At 45.1% G+C, this 17,094-nt stretch overlaps 1 protein-coding gene across 4 annotated transcripts in view; it reads left to right on the top strand.

The window, feature by feature from the left end:
• Positions 1 to 17,094, top strand: part of MAD1L1 (mitotic arrest deficient 1 like 1) — a 351,296-nt gene that overhangs the window by 220,466 nt on the left and 113,736 nt on the right. For all 4 annotated transcript variants that reach the window (XM_048320994.1, XM_048320997.1, XM_048320996.1 and 1 more), the window contains one exon: positions 5,681 to 5,888. In XM_048320994.1, the coding sequence (XP_048176951.1) occupies positions 5,681 to 5,888 (208 nt within the window). The remainder of the gene's footprint in view (positions 1 to 5,680; positions 5,889 to 17,094) is intronic.

The following is a 17,094-nucleotide window of genomic DNA, read 5'->3' as shown; positions in this document are numbered from 1 at the left end:
TGCATGTCAGCCCCATCTATGGGTTTTGATGATTTTGCTTGCCAAAGCATTAAACAGAAGGAGCCTGTGAGGATGTGAAGTCAGCTGAAAATCCTTCACAGTGCCTGCTGACATTGCATCCTGACAGTGACGGCCTTTTGGGGATGTATGGACTTCTTTAATTTCATTAGTGATGTTAGGTAAATATATTCACACTAATGGAGACTATTCCCTTTGCTACCAGCTCTACCTTCTGATCAGAAATACCTGCAGCAGATGAATAGACCTTAAGTGGAGTTGTTAAGCACTGAACGTTTCTTCAAATGTAAAGTGGTCCACATGGTTTTAAGTACTTTATTCTTACCTGAGTGCCTGTGAAAGTGAGTGGAGTAGAGAGAAAAGCTTTTATAGCTCCTGGAGAAAGACATCGCTGAATTGGGACTGTGCAGTTTTCAAACAACCAGGAGGAGAGATGCCAAAAGAAGTTCATCCCTTTTCAAGGTGCTGTCACTGGCAGCTTTCATTGTTCTTCTAAACAACTCCTCTTCTAAAGGAAAAGTTTCTGTTTTTCAGAGATTAAAGCAGTCCTGTCTTCATTCATTGCTTTGGCACTTGACTGATTCTTCCCTAATGGGCAGATTACTTAGGAAGTTTTTGAGCTGTAATTTCAACACGTAGACCAACATGCTGACTGTTTGACAATAATATAGTTTTGAAAAATGACACAAAGTATCAGCACAATTATCTCCCCGGGGTGGTTTTTTTTCAAGCTGGAAGATGGAAGTGAGTAGGGAGGCAGCAGCATCTGACTTGAGCTTGTACCTCGGTTCTAAATGACAAATTGGCTCTGTTGCAAATTCTTTTTTCCATAGTCTTTTGTCAGAAAGTTTATTGATATCCAGTCTTACTAAATAGTTCTGCCAGAGTGTGCTTGGAACATGTTGCATTAAGCCAATATTTGTGTGTGGCATCTGCAGTGTCTGTCTCAAAGAGTGACTGCACAGTTGGGACAGCAACAATGGGGTGGTCCATGAGAGAGTTTTCCTTGTGCATACCCCGAGGCATGTGTCTGGAAGACTGAGGATATTGCATCAAAACAACATTATTTCACCAATTGTGAAGCGTATTAACACGTGGAATCAACAAATCATCTCTATAAAGTCTCCAGTGCCCTTTTGAGAGCCAAAAAAAAAAAGGATTTTCTGCCTTAAGCACCAAATCAGCTGGTTAACATCTTGCTTTCCAGGAATGAGTCATTCACTTTTTTAAGTGCCAACCAGGCTTGGTTGCATTCAATCAAGGTATGTATTGCTTCCCCCTAAATTGAAGCTCTGTGTGCATTTTTCTGACAGATCTGAATTACTCGTTCAATGTTACTCCTCAAGAGAAGAATCAATGAACGCCAGCAGCTCTCTCTAGTCCAAGTCATTTGCTCTTCAGAATCTCTACAATTTTTGGTTTTTAAGGTATTGGGGAAAACAGGGGTAAAGAGAGGATGCTGCTGAGAAACTGGCAGTAATGTGTTATCTTTGCTCTCTGAGGCACTGGCCATGATGTGCTGATGAGCAAAGCAAGCTACCAAGTTACTGCTGAATGAGCCAGGGAAGGGATGGCTTTCCAACAGAGCTCTGTAGGTCACACATCGATTGCATCCCCCAAATGTCCCATATTTCCATATAAAGGCACCGTGAGCTTAAGTGGATTTGGTCAAACCTCACATTCAGGCCAAGTTTCCAAACCTGCAGCACGATTTTCACACTTCTCGGAGAAACCAGGGATACATTACTGTTTGTTACAAGATGCTTTTTAACTCTGCTAAGCAATACCTCCTTGCATGTGTTGGTTCAGCACAGAAGCAGCATCTGGAGCTGTGCCTGGACAGCTGTTTGGGGAGTCCCAGCTCCTGTTCAAGGAACGTGGCTGTGTCTTCTGTGCCCACCTTTCAAATGCCACTGTTTGGTCTTCTTCTTCAATCACCCAAGATTAGAAATTATTTTCTAAATGGGCAAATCTGTTTTAAGTCTTCTCTCCCAGTGCCTGAAACACCATTTTCCAGGCTTCTGCTGCACAACCAAAAGGACAAAATTATGATCAGTAAGACTGATTTATTGTAGGTGGAACTGCAGTTGACAGAGGAAAAACAGCAATTTACATTTTCCAGAGCTAAAGGGATTCCAGGAGGATGTTGTTTGCTTTCTTCAGTCCCTGATTTCCTACCAGCATTAGGGTTTCATGTCTTTCAGATGCTACTGAGGTTTTAATGCTGCTTTGCTGTCTGTTATATTTAGCAGTTTCCAGCCGTGGCTCTTCATAGAGCCAAGCCTAAACCACTCATTTTCACGACACAAAGTCACCCCCAACCTTTTGAAATTTGGAAGAACACTCCAAATGATCCAAGTTGCGATACTGGTTTGACTTTCTGTATTACCTACACAGGAGACCCAGCCCTTTCATCAGGCACTGCCTCTGGTCTGCACCGTTTCCATGGAAAGCTTCCTGCATTTATTTGAAATCCCAGAGAGTGCCAGTAAATTTCCTGGAGACTTAAGCAACGCTCTGCTTGGTACAACTGTGAGGTGGCAGCATGGTCTGGTGGTGAGGAGGGGCAGCTCTGAAGATGTGTTTTCTTTTCTGCCACAGTACTGCTGAGGAATCTGGAACTGGAGACTGCATCTTTCCATGCCTGCACTCCCCTCACACACTGCATCTTCAGGCTTTGCTGTCTGCTTTTTGGGCTTTAGGTGGTAGTTCCCTGTGGGGTTCGTACAGGACCTGGCATGCTGGGATCCCTGTCTCACTTGGTTTCTTTTAGGCATGGCTGTAATACAAACCAGCTGCACTAATATTTTAGCTGTAGGGAGAAATGTACTGGTTTGATGTGTGCTGTGTAGAAGAAAGAGAAAGCTACTGCCCCTAGCCCAAAAATGTGAGTAGCATAGCAAATATGTTAGTGATCTCCCAGAAATGTTAAGTGAGATGGATTCTGCCACTGCCTTCGTCACACTGTGGGCTTTTAAGAGATTCTCTTGTCTGGGTGAAGCTTCAGACTGATGTGCTGAGGAGAGCTGGTGAGCCCTGAAAATAAGGCTGAGTCCTGGTGATGAGTTTTAGAGCATGGTTTTTCAAGGGGGGCATGTTATGAAAGGAGAGGATAAATGGTCTGAAAGATCTGTAGGAGCCAAAGCACTGCAGCTGCGTGGCAGGGCTTTATAGAAAGGCCAGATAGGTGACAGAAAAGAGTAAATAACCTGCAGAATAAACAGTCTGGTGCAGTGTGGGTTACAGCAGCTCCAGCAGGGAGGTAGCAGCAGTCTCCAGGTGTGCATGGCTTTCTTCACACAGGGATCCTGCTGCTGTGTCTGCAGCAATGGTGATCCCTGCACTGGAGCTGGAATGGTGCTGGCAGCAAGGATGAGGAGCTGCGAGCTCTGCCTGACCTTGGCAAGGGAGACAGGGCCAGAGCCCTTCCCAGCTGGTCAGGAGCACCAGCAGCTGCCCAGGGAGAACTGGGAGGCACAACTGACACATCTTTGCCAGCCAGAGTAAAACCTGTTACAAGCTTTGGAGTTGAATCTCTTGCTTTGAAAAAAAAAAACAACACAAACATGAGAGTGAGGAGTGCCCTGACCTGTCTGGAGGAGCCCTGAAGTGCAAATAGCACGAGAAGGTAAAGAGCTGGCTACAGAACAGGTTTGTAAATGCCAGTGTGTGCTGGGGAGAATATATCTAATGAGCTGGGGCTGCAGCTGTTTTGTTCTTCCTCTTGTTTGACATCTCAAAGATGCTGCTTGTGTCCTTCAACTCTCACCTGAATTTCTCTTGGTCAAGGCTGTTGGTGGGATTATTTCTTCTTTTGGTCCCAATTGCCTCATTGGCAATTAGGGGAGGTTTGTCTCAGCCACGCCACAGAAATGGGATCACAAAGCCCTGTTGCTGAGGGGCTGCAGGACAGTGCTGCCCTCCCAGGTGTTCCTGAGGTCACTGAAGTGAGGCTGGGGCAGTAGGAAAACATTCCTCACTCGTTCAGTGCATGGCCAAGGGTTGGGACACTGCCTACTCTTGACTGTGGGCAATGCAAGCAGCTGGGAAGGGTACCTGAGGTTTCCATGCCTGAGTTTTCCCAGCTCTCTGGAGTGAGCTCTTGGACCAGGGCAGACCTCTGGGGGTTTCTCCCACCCCTTCTTGGCCTGGGACATACAAATGTGGTCTCCTTTCTCTGTAACTTGCACTTACACTGTGGAATAGTTACTCTCTCCTACCCAGATGCACAGCTGTGGTCAAACTGGTTTCTCAGAGTAGCTATGAGGAACCACCACACCCCTCTTGTTTTTTTTTTTTTTTTTTCTTCCTCTGGGAAGAAAAGCCCAGAAGAGCATTTTTGCATTTTTGACCACAATGATAGAAGCTGCTGTTTTGTGAGAGCCCACAAATTTGTCCATGCTCTCCAGCACTCTTCCAGCAACCAGAGATGCAGGAAGATGCTCGCATATCCTGCCCTGGCACAGCCCAGTTATGGAGCTGTTGTCCTTGAATTTGTCAAACCCATTTTGGAAGCAGTTTTGTGTCTGCTGCCAGGCTCTGGGGCAGTGTTTCAGCAGTTCACTGCCTGATGAGGAGCTTCACAGTATGTCAATAGAGTGTGTTTTCAATAAAAGATGTTTGGGAGAGAGATCTTCTGGATTCTCTTACCAGCAATGACCAGCAATGCAGGATGAGGTCGCTCAGTCTCTGCTCTGGTTTGCATGGGAAAAACTCACATAAAGTTCTAGCACGTCTTTAATGAAAATGAAATGATAAAATTGGGATAATACCTACCTCATGCTGCTCTTGAGGGTTAATTAATGTTTACAAAATCACTTTAGGCCCTGAGATTTAATTGAAGGAAAAATATTACCATATAAAATAGCTTTTTATGCAGGCACTGCTATAGGGTTTCAGCTGGGCAGAGTGCCGTGGCAGCCAGTGTTAGCACATGTTTTATGACATTTATGGTTGTGAGGCTTCCTGTAGTTTATATAAAAATTGTCTCTCTGAAATCACAAATGAAACATCAGTGTTTTCCTCTTGCTTTGAAAGAATATTAATTTACCATCTTAGGGCTTGACTGACTATTTAAACTGCTGCAAATACAACTTCTTTGAGAAAAAAAGAATGGAATATCTGTTCCCTTGCTTGGGATGAGCTGATATGACTTGCTAGCGACTCCACCTTTGGATGCCATGGATGCTGCTGGCTCAGATGAGCAATAAATCAGGCTGGCACTGGGTGTCCTGAAGTAGTTTAAGGGTGTATTTGGGTGTTCATTATAATCTCCTGCTATGAAGAGATTTTAAATACAGCTATAAAACTTCATTTCTGGAGTTAAATTTAAGTGTGGAAAAAATTAAGTGTGGAAGTATCAGCCAGGGAGCAAGTTCTGTTAAGTGGGGTGTTTCTGTGATTTTGTTTCTGGATTTTTATTTTTGTTTGTTGTTTCTTTGCCTTGTTTCAGGGTTTTTTTTAAAGATGGAGTAGCAAGAGAAGGAGAAACAACACTGGGTTTGGCTGCCTTCAGCTGTTGTACTAAAACCTTGTCACTGCATAAATGTCACCTTTTTTTCCTGCTGTAACATCTTTTGATTTCACAGGGTGGTACAGGTTGGGTGGGCTTAGGGGTTGGATTAGTTACTCAATGTGCTTCTGGTTTTTTTCTGCCACCCAGGGTGACTACGACCCCAGCAGAACCAAAGTTCTCCATTTCAGCATGAACCCAATGAGTTTGGCCAAGCAGCAGCGCAAGGAGGAGCAGCAGCAGCTGCAGGAGGAGTGTGAAAGGCTGCGGGAGCTCGTGAGGGTGCTCGAAGGAGGCGGCTCCATCTCTGGGAATCTGGAAGGAGTTGGGGGTTTTCAGTCCCCACAAGAAATTGCAGGTAGGCTGCTGGCTCCTGGTGCTGGGGATGCATTTATTCATCTGTGTTGCCAGAGGAACTGACTGCAGAAGCAGATGGAGGCATTGCAGACAGTGTGCTTGATGGAGTGGTTGTATGGAAAATGAACAAAGCTGGGTTGATGCAGGAGAGAGTGAATGTGTGGTGGCAATCCTGTGGCTGTATGGTAGAGGGTGGGTGGTAAGGCTAAATAATAATAATTCATATCATTTTCTCATGATAAATGAAATACCAATACAACAGCCTTCATAGGCTGGTGCTGCCGACAGAGTGAAAGGAAATATTTCCTTCCTTTCAGGGCTGGTTTAGCCCTTGAGGTAGTAAAGACAGCAGGAAATAACTTTCGTAGCTGCAGGGAAACAAGTGGTTGAAATCTTTTCAGACCTGGCTTAAAACAAATTAATATTGTTTATCAGTGTATATGTGCCCCATTAATCACAGCTACATTCAATACTCCGTGAAAGCAGAGTACATCTTTCACCGAGCTAAATACGTTTCACAGAATCTGTGGCACTCCTGTACAGTCTGTCTTCCCTTCACATACCTGAGTGAGATGACTTTTTAGCACAGTTACCCCAAAAATCAACACCTCCAGACATACTCTCAGACTCTGAAAATCAAGGTAAGGATATCAATAGCCTGACCCATTGCCTGCAACACTGCAAGGAATCAGGCAGAATTGAGTTTAGCTGAAGAGCCCAGGAGAACTTACTGCTGTAACTCTGTCATGCCCTCAAAACAATTTGTTAGAGAAGAGAAAAATAAAAGAGAACTGAAGGTCCGTGTGGAGCTAACCTGGTGTGTTCCAACTGCACGTACATGGTCAGTGTCTGGAGGTCAGGATCCTCCCTCATATGAGGCTGAGAGAACAGAGCTTTTCCCAAAGGAAATGAGTGCTGGAAACTTCAGACCCACAAAAGGGCAGAGCCCTGGTTTAAAGAAAATGCACAGAAGAAACCATCTTTCTTTGTTATAAAACCAGAATTCTCGGGAAGTAGCTTGTCTGTTTTCCCATCGCTCAAACAATGGCACTTTATTACTGCCGGGAATGTGTTTGTTCCAGCATCTCATAGTGGATTATGGTACTATATAGCCTTAAAAATATGATGGTGAGAAGTGCAGATGGGGTGGTTTATAAACTGAAGAGCTCACTGGATGTCACGAGTAAGTGACAGTTCTGTCACTGCTGTTAGTGGGTGCTCTAACAGATGCACAAGCATGAAACGCTTGGCAAACATTTAAAAAGACCATTATCTGTAGGAGCTTCCAGTCTCAGACCCCCACTGAGCAGTTCTTGGGGCTAGTTCTTGCATTGCAATTGGAATTCAAAATGCACCAGGTTCTAGGGGCTGAAATTGCAGTGCCCTTGTCTGTCCTCCTGTCCTCAAGTACCAGGCACATCTGATGCTGCAGGTCCAGGGGGCTGACAGGGCCCCGCGAGCCCGGGGAGGGCAGGGGCAGAGAGGCTGCAGAGGTGAGGTCAGCCCTGTGTCTCTGTCACTGATGAATGAACCTCTGGGGTATCATCTGTGGTAATTAGACCATCTCTTCTGGGGGAATGTGTTCCTCACATGTGCCTCCTGTGATGTGTTAGTCAGAATTATCATTCTGCTGCCTTTCCATGCAGTTGCTTTTAGCTGTTTGTGAGGTGCCTCTGTGCTGGGACGTTACCAGGTTTGTCGTTAGCTCAGAAGGGATGCATTTTTAAAGTTGTTTTCTCTTCTGCCTTTGATTCCAACAGGAAAACAAACAGCTCAGGGGGTTTCAGGGTGTTTCCAGCCTCATGTATGTGATGCTTTTTTTTTTTTTTTTTTTCCTTTTACCCCAGTCCCAAGCTACATCATTCTGACTTCTGGTGACCAGCTCAGGTGGAAGAGAGAATCAGGTGCAGAACTTAGAAGGGTGGGAAGTACTTCATTGTTGTTTAGCACAGTCACAGGAGGGCCCTTTGGATTCTCAGAGTGCCTATAAGTGCATCTGGAAGTGGTTCTTGTAAACAAAATGGGGAAAAGCTGTTGTTGAAGGATGGAGCAGCCCTGTGGATGACTCTCTTTGAGAACAGGGTGAAGGTATAGGACGCCAGGTTATATGGAAAGATCTTGGGCATTCTTTCTTGTATTTCACGTGCTTGTATGCATCACTGTCATGCACAGGGCAAATTGCCATAAATACACCTAAACTCTCATTTCTGCTGTGAGAGCATGGTCAGAGCATGGGGACTGCAAATATTGGGATGTGAAGAGATGCTGAGGATGTTACAGTGCTGACCACAAGGTTACTGGGTTATTCTGAGCTGGCTTTAAATTGGCCAGTTGAATGCCAGATTTGGCCTCCTTGCTGGAGCAGGGAGAGCTCCTGGTGGGTTTGGGGGCAGCTGATCAAGTGTGCTGTGCAAGCTGCATCCATTTCTGCATTGACTCCATCCTGCATCTGCAGTATGGATACAGCAGCTGTTCAGCAGTGGCTTAACAGCATGGATTCGTGTGGCCAGAAAGCTCACGCCGTCTCCCTCTGGGTAAGACATGGAAGATCCAGCTTTTGCTGTTTTCTTAGCTCTGCCCACAGGAACAGCTGCCACATGCCTTCTGCTTCAGTGTATTTTCAAGGTGTGAAGTGGGGAGCGTGTGGCAGAAACTCCCTCTGCTCTGTTTGTCACTGTGCAATTGGCTACCCCGGGAGGGAGGTTTGTTGTGCATGATGAGGGAGTGGATTTCAGTGAGTTTTGTGAAGCTGTTTCTGTACAAAAATAACAAGAATTGGAGTTCTTCTTGCACCCCTTTCTGCCAGCTGCAGTCCCCATCTGTCTGTTTATCCAGCTCATTCGTGTGACGCACGCAAGAGGCAAATTCAGTTCTCTGAGCTTTTGAGGTGGGAGGTCCCTGGTGTCAGAGTAGAATGGGATGAAGAGAGAGCAAGGACAGAGTAGGAAGAGTGTGGATAAAAGCTGGGAGGACAACAAAGGTCATATGTAAGTTTGCATTTTGCCTTTAGACAGATAGAGGTAAATGTAAGATTTTATTGTCCTGTTTTGCCATATAACCTGACTGGATGGTTGGTGAGGAGGGATTTGGGTGGCCTCCAGCCAGCCAGGTTTGCTGCGTTCAGCAAGCTCATGTGATATGCAACAGCTATGCTTATGGTTCACAGAATTATAATTATACCAACCAAAAAAAGGCATTAAGGACAATGATGTTGATGATTTTGATAATAATGTGTTGGCCATTGTTAAATCCCTTCACTGGATTGGAGTGCAGCACATTCTTTCTGATCATATTTCCGACTCCTGCGTAGGTAATAAGAAAATTATTACTGTGGACGTTAAAGCTCATTAAATGTGACTCTATTAAAAATCAAGGTTATGCTGGACTTTAAATCTCTTTGAGCATAACTGCTGGAGGCTGCAGCACAGCCTGGCAACTTGCCATGTGGTTCAGTGGTCCTTTCCTCTCGTTGATGCCGTAATAGCCTCTGTTCAGACGGGGACCGATGGAGAGCTGTAACAACATCCCGTCCTTTTCCAACATACAGATTGGCAGTGCAGGCTCGTGGGCTGTTAACGGGGGCAGGGCCGTGGCCACCGCCCTCGGGGCGTGGGCTGGACCTCTGTGGGTGTTGTGTTCCTCTGCTGGGTTGTGTAAGGGCAGGGAGCACCAAGGTCAGACAGCCATCTGGGGAGGGGCTCCGAGTCCTCCTGCCTCGGAAACAGGGAGCACAGATTGTGACAGCTTTGGGAAGGTGGTGCAGGGCATTGCTGCACAGATTTGAAATCTGTTCCAGTTCTGCATTTCCCTTTCCCGTGCTCTTCACACCTTCCCCCCACTGCCCCTTCTGTGTTTCAGTCTACATCTTTTTTTCTTCCATCTCCATAGCTTTTCCTACTTTTTCCTGTTTCTCTTCAGGCCATTTCTGTTTAGATCTTCCTTTTTTTTGCCTTGTGGGGTCCTGGTGGATATCTTGAACTCTGGCACTGCTAGAGATGGATTTGGGTCTTCATTGCAAGCGAATATGTAGGTGGCAGCTAATGGGAAGCTGACAGAAGTAATGACTTGTAGCAAAGCACAGGTGAAAATGAGAGACAATGCTTCAGGTACTCCTTATCTCCATTTGTGTTCTTATCTTAAAGGTAGTGTATCTGGAGGTAGGAATGGATGACCCATGGAAGCTGGTTCCTGACTAAAAGAATGCAGCAATGCAAATTTTCCATGAGCTCTCACGATTTATTGCTATCCCGTAGCTACACTGGAGTGTTCCCTTCTTCATGCAGCTTCTCCCTGTGAGAAAGAGGGAAAGTGCTTTTAATATTCTTTCTGGAGAGAGAGAGGCTGGCACCCCTACCAGGAAGGAAGATGGGGAAATCAACTCTGATTTCAGCCATCTGTGGAGAACGTTGGAACTATTTTCCCGACCATAATCCCACCAAAAAGGAAAGCTGTTCATCCATCTTAATGGTTTCAGTGTCCTTTTCCCCTTGTTAGGGAAAAAGTAGGAAAAGGGGGTCCTTGGTGAAGGACTGGGGAATCTCTCTCTGAGGCAGGTGTTTGGCCCTAGCAGAGGTGCTACACCTGGCGTTCAGCAGGGGCTGTCCCCAGCATCACGGCCATGCCAGGGCCTTGTAAAAGGTATTTAATTGAATTTAAATTGGGTAATGAATTAATATTAAAATAATCTAATCTTGTTGAAGTGACAAGCCAGAGACGGTAAAATTTGTCACTGTCCCAGTGTGCTTGTGCTTCTGATGGATGTGTTTCTGAGTACAGAAGGTGACAAAAAAGGAGCAGATGGAATTTAGAAGTTGCCATTCTCCATCCACAGTTGGCTGAGCTGTTGGTGCTTGGAAGCCTTGGTGCTTCCTGCCATCTGTGTAGGGAATCCACACATGATGAGGGCTGCACCTGTGAGTGAGACCCGAGTCCACCTGAGGGAGGATTCTTCCATGACCTCAGTTGCTGGTGGGTGCGCATGTGGAAGTGCAGCCTCCATTCCTCACTTTGTGCCAGTGGCTCCCAGCATCCCACTGGTCAAATGGGGTTGTGCCAGGTGAGTGCACAGAGGGCAGCTCTCCTTAAGTCTCATCCTGCCTCTTTCTGAAGCACAGGAAGGATTTGTTAGGTGACCCTTCTCTCACTTTGTTTAACCTGCCAGTTCTCCTTCACTTGTACTGAAGGAATTGCCTTCGTTCCAAAGAGACAAAAAGGTCCAGGGCATTTGCTGCCTTAAATGTTAAGGGACTTCAGTTAAAAGTAGGATGTTAGCCTTTGTGCCCTGCCTGTATCTCAGTAAATTGCTTTCTGCATATCCCAATTTCATCTGAAGTTAATAAAGAGCTTGACTTTGCCTCTGGTGCTTTGCTGTGTGCTGATGAAGGTCTGTCCTCTTTCACTCCAGAGATGGCCATGTATCCTTGATGGGGGGGAAGAAATCATCCCCTACTGCTACCTGCATCCGAGATGTTGCATAGCATTGGTGTGCAAACCACAAATGATACAGAAAGCAGCACAAGGGGATGAGTGTTATTAGCAGCAGTCCTGACCCACTGGGAGCTGCCTGCCCTCCTGTGCTGACTCCACAGCCTCCGTGGGGCACTCCCTCCAGCTCTCAGCTCATTCTTATTATTATTGTTTTTATGGTGCTACTTTCTCTTCTGCAAGACGTTTAGACCAGTCTGGGACCTGAATAGTATATTAAGAGTGGGAATAAGCTGATAGTTTAAATAGAGCTTACTTGGATTTCCTTCCTTTTTCTCCATATCTCTTTGTCTCAGCCCAGCACTAGAGACAGCCAGGCAGTGCTGCTAAACATACCTGTTCTCATAAATAACTCTAGCAGAGTCATGATCTCCTATATTTCATATTGACAGGGTTACAGTGGTTGGGGGAGAGTCCCTAAATGGTGTCAGTGGATTTGGGCAGTGTAGCCGTAAGGGGAAAATACCTTGAAGGTTTTGTGTGTTCTGATTCAGCAACAGTGGCTTTGCTAGTAAATGTTCTGCACTACTGAAGTCACTGCAGGCACCTATAAAGAACCAGGTGTCCTGGCTTGAATGAAAGTCCAGTATCTCAAGAGGGCTGGAAGAAATGTTCCGCAGTTTAAAAAAAAATTGCTTTAATCGTATCTAGTATTCATCATCCAGAAAGATTCCCAAGGGGTTTTTTTGAGCTAATACACATATGAAGTCATGCAGCACTGAGGATATTGCAAGCAGTGTGCCCTGCCTGTGGCAAGATGCCATGAGTCTGTTGAACAACCAGAGACTTGCCCCAAGCTCGGTGTAATCTGTGTGCTGTGAGCGGGCCAAAGGTTGCTGACCGAACAAACCCCCAAGGATGCCTGAAGCCTGCAGCTTCTTGTGAAACTGGGATGGGAGGTGCCACCGAGACATTGCTGGAACTTTCAGGCTCTGTCTGCTGTCCAGGGAGGCAGAGGTTTGTAATAAATTCTGTAAAGTAGTTCTGTTGTAGCTAGTGAATGTGTAAAACTCGGTGTCAGTCAAAGGTTACTATCCAGACTATACTTAGCCTTCACAAAGAGCAAAAAAAGCTGCAGGATTTCTTCCTGCCCTCCTTTTCTACCAATTGCACATGTGAAGTTCTCCAAGAACTCAGTATTTCTGTTTTTCTAAGAGACAGCCTGTGAACCCACATAATACTTCCACAGCGAGTCCTACAAGGGCTTTTTTAAAAGCAACTTCTACCCTCTTGGTAGGCACTGTGTAAAAATGGATTACAAAATATTTAGTAGAAGTAGCAGCCTTGTTACAGAAAAAAATAAAACCATTTTTACAAGGATAAAAACAGAAAAATAAGTTGTGAGAGAGAAGGAAATGGAAAAGAAAATAAAAATGCATATGTGATGAGGGGCACCAAATTTAAACACAACTGTGACAACATCTGCAATGGTTTCTGTAGCAATATGAGGAAGGGAGGCTCCCAAGGGAAGATTCTCCGGGCTTATTGATCCTGACTTGAATCTGGGTGTAATGGAAATGAGTAGCACTGCAAAAAAATACAGCTGAGGAGAAGGCTGCTGGTTTCCTGGGCAAATGCATTTTCCTTACTCGGTCCTGACACCATAAAGGTGTGGTGTTACATGAGGAGGAAGAAGCTGCCTTTGCTGAGGTAGGAGGGAAGGTTGGAGTAGCTAATGTCATTATGGATGTGCAGAGAGCAAGGTTAGAGGTGACTTCTGGGAGCAGATAAATCAAGAGAAAATGTGTAGAGAAACCTGGGCTTACAGGGAGTATTCTGTCTCCTTCTGTATGTGGCTGTGAAGGAAAAACTGGTGATAGAAACAGTATTTTTAAGCCTGATTACTCAGGATTCCTGTTCCCAGTCCATCAGTAGCTGAATGAAATACAAAGTGACCATGTGGAAGAGTTGTTCTCACTACCAGAAGTAACCCCCAGAAGTAGCTGTGCTCCTTCATTTCTACTCAGGGGATGTTCAGAGCCTTTGCAAGAAGAAAAGTCAATGAGCTGCAGAAGTATCCAAAACCCTTCTGTGTTTTAGCTCCTTCCCACCCCCACAATCCTTGTAAAACACCATCAGATTTATACTGTACAGAAACTGCTGCACAAAAGGTAACACTGGTCGTGGCCACAGTTCTTCTACATCCCTCTGGTTCTTCAATATCCCCCTGTGCTGATGGTTTCTTTGTCAACCAGAGACAAGCCAGCAGCCTGTTGAGCTTCATTGTTGGTAAACTTTGGCATTTGTGTTTTCCTGCTTGGATGTTTGAGTCGAGCTCTCATTGCTTGGTTGTGGCCTCCTTGGTGGCTGTGTGACAGCTGGGATGCTCCTGCTAGGTCTCTCTAGTCCTGAAGGGAAGGAAATGCACTGTTATATGCAGCTGCCCTTTGGCTCCTGCGGGGCTGTGCTGTGAGCTGCCTCTGACAGCAGTTTGCATCATGGAGCAGCTTTTGATTAGGCCTGATGTGCCACAAGGCCTCTGGATGTACACAATTGAAAATGCTCTTTCATTCATCAGCAGGATTGAGAGGAAAGGCTTGTGCTGATGTCTCAAATTGAGGCCGACACGATTTCCCTGACATCAGAAAAACCAGCCTGCCAGCGTGGCGGAGCGCTCCGGCAGCAGAGAGCCTCAGATCTCTGCTCTGCATCTTGTCAATGTATTGTTTCTCCTGGAAATTAAAGCCTGATGCCTCTGTGAGCCAGCAGAGTGGTAGAAATCCAGTGGAGGGACTTTGTAAGGGGTGTCAAGGATACTGGGAAGTCTTAAAAAGCCTTGTGCTGGCAAGGGGAACGTCCCCTTGGTTGGGGGTGGGGATGTTCATTGGATTCAAGAAAGATGACAGGAATGGCAAAACACTGAACTTATTTACCCTTTCCCACTCTATACTACCCAAGATGGTTCTCCTGTTGTGATCAGGTCATAATAGGAAAAAACTGACTGATTTTGCAGGTTTTCTCTGGAGTCCTCGTATCAATTTGCAGGTAAGTATATGTGGCCAGGAGCTGAAATCTGATGGTCTTCACAGGATAAATCAGGGCTCCTTAACACTGAATCCCAGACGAGGCAGGGGGAATGTGTGGAGACTGAGAAATAAAGTATGTCTCCTTGTACCACATTTTAAAGGGGCAACATGCAACTAAAATTTGGAAGCCAAAGGATAACTTTTGGCATGGGCTGTTTTTCTGGTTCATCTCCCTGTCTGTGGGAAGCTGTTTTTTCTGTTTTGCAGCTGAATTTCCAGTTTTTCTTTTCACTTATGCTGATTATTTAGGATCTGTAAATGAAGTAAAATAAGGTTCGATATTTCAGAGCGACGGCTGTATTTAAGAAGTTTATATTTGATGAGTAAGTTGATGACATTGCATTATGTGAATTTGATGTGCAAAGTTGTCACTAGAGTATAAACATAGTGACAGCAGGACCAGCAATTCCCAGCCTAATCAAGTAAGCAGAGTCACACATTCTTTGAGCTATAGCGTAATAGAGACTGATTTACATATTAAAATGAGAGAAGCTACACAGATCCAACAATTAAGTTGATATTTTAATTGCCTAAAAGTCAGGAAATTCAAAGTTATGTTGCCTGCATCACTTAATTTGTCACCCGCATCTATTTGTGGTATTTTCAATGACTTTATTTGGTACAAGGCTAATGTGGATTTAAATATGTTTAATGTTAGCTGTGGATGAAAGGAGAACTTTGGATTTACTGAGTTAGAAAGCAGACTAAGAGAACTGAGGATTCAATTATTGGTCTGTTTAAAAGTAGTATAAACAAATTCCAGGTAATTTCTTTCTTAATATTCTAGTGGACATGTTGGGAGGGAGAGAGAGGGAGCTATATTCAAGTGCAATGAAAAAAATTCCCATTGATCTCAATAGACCTTGAACTGTATTCTGTAACTTCTTGTTTTCTTTGTAAGGAATAAGCTTTATGTAATTGCAAATTCACACAAATGCACTAGTAGCACTAAGAATTACATCAGTATATGGATTCTGTCCTTGATGTTTATGCTGGTTTCACAGGGCGGATCTTGCATTCAGATAAGCTCTCAGTATACAGCTCCCTTATCTCCCCATGCTGATGTTCTGATACACGAATGCTTGTTCCCGTGCTCACAAAAAGCTATTCACACGCCGAGTCTGACGATTTTTTTATAATCCTTCTTTGAATTAGACTACAAAAAGAATGTGTTTGAAAAGGTTAACTAATGGATACATTTTTCTCCCCGATGAGGAAAAGAAAAATGGTGAAGTGTTGAAAAATGGTCAAGCAGAGTTTTGATCATGCTTTTCTAATCAAATACATTCTAGGTGGTGAACAAGGAGGAAAAATGTTAATCTATAGTGGATTTATTTGGAATGGAGAACATCTATTTGGAAAGCAATCAGCATACAAAAGCACACACTTGTAATTACTTTGCTGTCTTAATCATGGCACTGACATCAGTACCATGATGTGGTAGCGTTGTGATATCCTTTGGAATGTGGTGCTGACAGAAGGATGTCAGCAGGAAGGGAGAAAAACCTGTCTTAGCATCTTCACCCCTATCGACCTGGCTTGCTGACATCCCGGTGTTAGGTCAGTAAGTCGATGCAGTGCTCTCTGTGCTGCTGGCTGTGGTCTGGGCACCTCCTGCTGCTGGTGTGGTTCCGTGCCAGGGAGGCAAAGGCATTGTTAAATCATAGCAAGTCCTAAAATGCAGGAAACTCTTGTCTGCCCATCAGGGATTTCTGAGCATCTGGGAGCAGTCCATTCTTTACAGTAAACTAAAGCTATCTGGTGTGGTTTGTGTGTCACAGCACTGATGCATCTTCCCTCGTTATTGTAGTGTTTCCGTGTTTTCTGCGTTTTAGTGCCAGCTTGTCTGGCATCTCCACTTAGGAGCAAGTCAATCCAGCTTCCATTAGGGAACAGCATATTCATTCTTATATACATCCAGCTCAATGGATGAAAATCGGACAGATGAAAGGCTGAAAATGAGATCAGATTCACAAATTGCCTTTTCACTCTCTGGCTCCGTGTGCGTTTCTGTCTCAGTTGAACAGAAGAGGCTCGATGGGTCCTGTTGGAGGACTGTGGCATGGGGGGGTTGTTGGATAGGTGTGCAATGTTGTAAAGTTACTTTCTGCCATGATCAGACACCGTCATAGGTGTGCAGCAAAAGTACCTAAATTAAATACATCAGAGGCTTCTGTAAGGAAGGGCCAGAGGCGGCAGCAGCAGCACCTTTGCTGGAGACTGCGGATGTGTCATCAGAAATCTCTCCGCTGGTGGCATCAAAGCGACCGTGCAGATCTGAGACATTCAGCAAAGGCTTTCTGAATAGGCTGGTAATGACGCCGGCATGTGATTCCCCTTTTAGACTGCCATGCTGCGATGCCTCCCCTGAAACGAGGCAGGATTCAGGCGAGGGGAAGTTTCTGTCTCATTTTAGAAAAGCGATAAAAATAAATCCCGAGTTAGAGCCGGTGATGTTAGAGCTGCGTAGCAGATGTGGGCTAAAGGCGTTTCCATCGTCAGCCACCATGGGAAGGAACTCCAGGTCAGGTTGTTTCCATGATGAGTCCCTTTCTCGCTACGTGGGCAGGGTGCTGATGCGTTTGCAAGCTCCCTACAGAACGTGTTTGGACTCCCATGGTGCTACAAGCAGTAGCAGAGATTACTCTTTGCTTCCATTTCAAAGCACTTCTTTCTACTACAGGATCCTTCACATTT

Source organism: Corvus hawaiiensis, chromosome 16 (genome assembly GCF_020740725.1).
Source record: "Corvus hawaiiensis isolate bCorHaw1 chromosome 16, bCorHaw1.pri.cur, whole genome shotgun sequence".
NCBI classification, from domain to species: domain Eukaryota; kingdom Metazoa; phylum Chordata; class Aves; order Passeriformes; family Corvidae; genus Corvus; species Corvus hawaiiensis.
The sequence above is the reverse complement of the archived record's forward strand: the minus strand, read 5'-3'. Positions and strand labels throughout refer to the sequence as shown.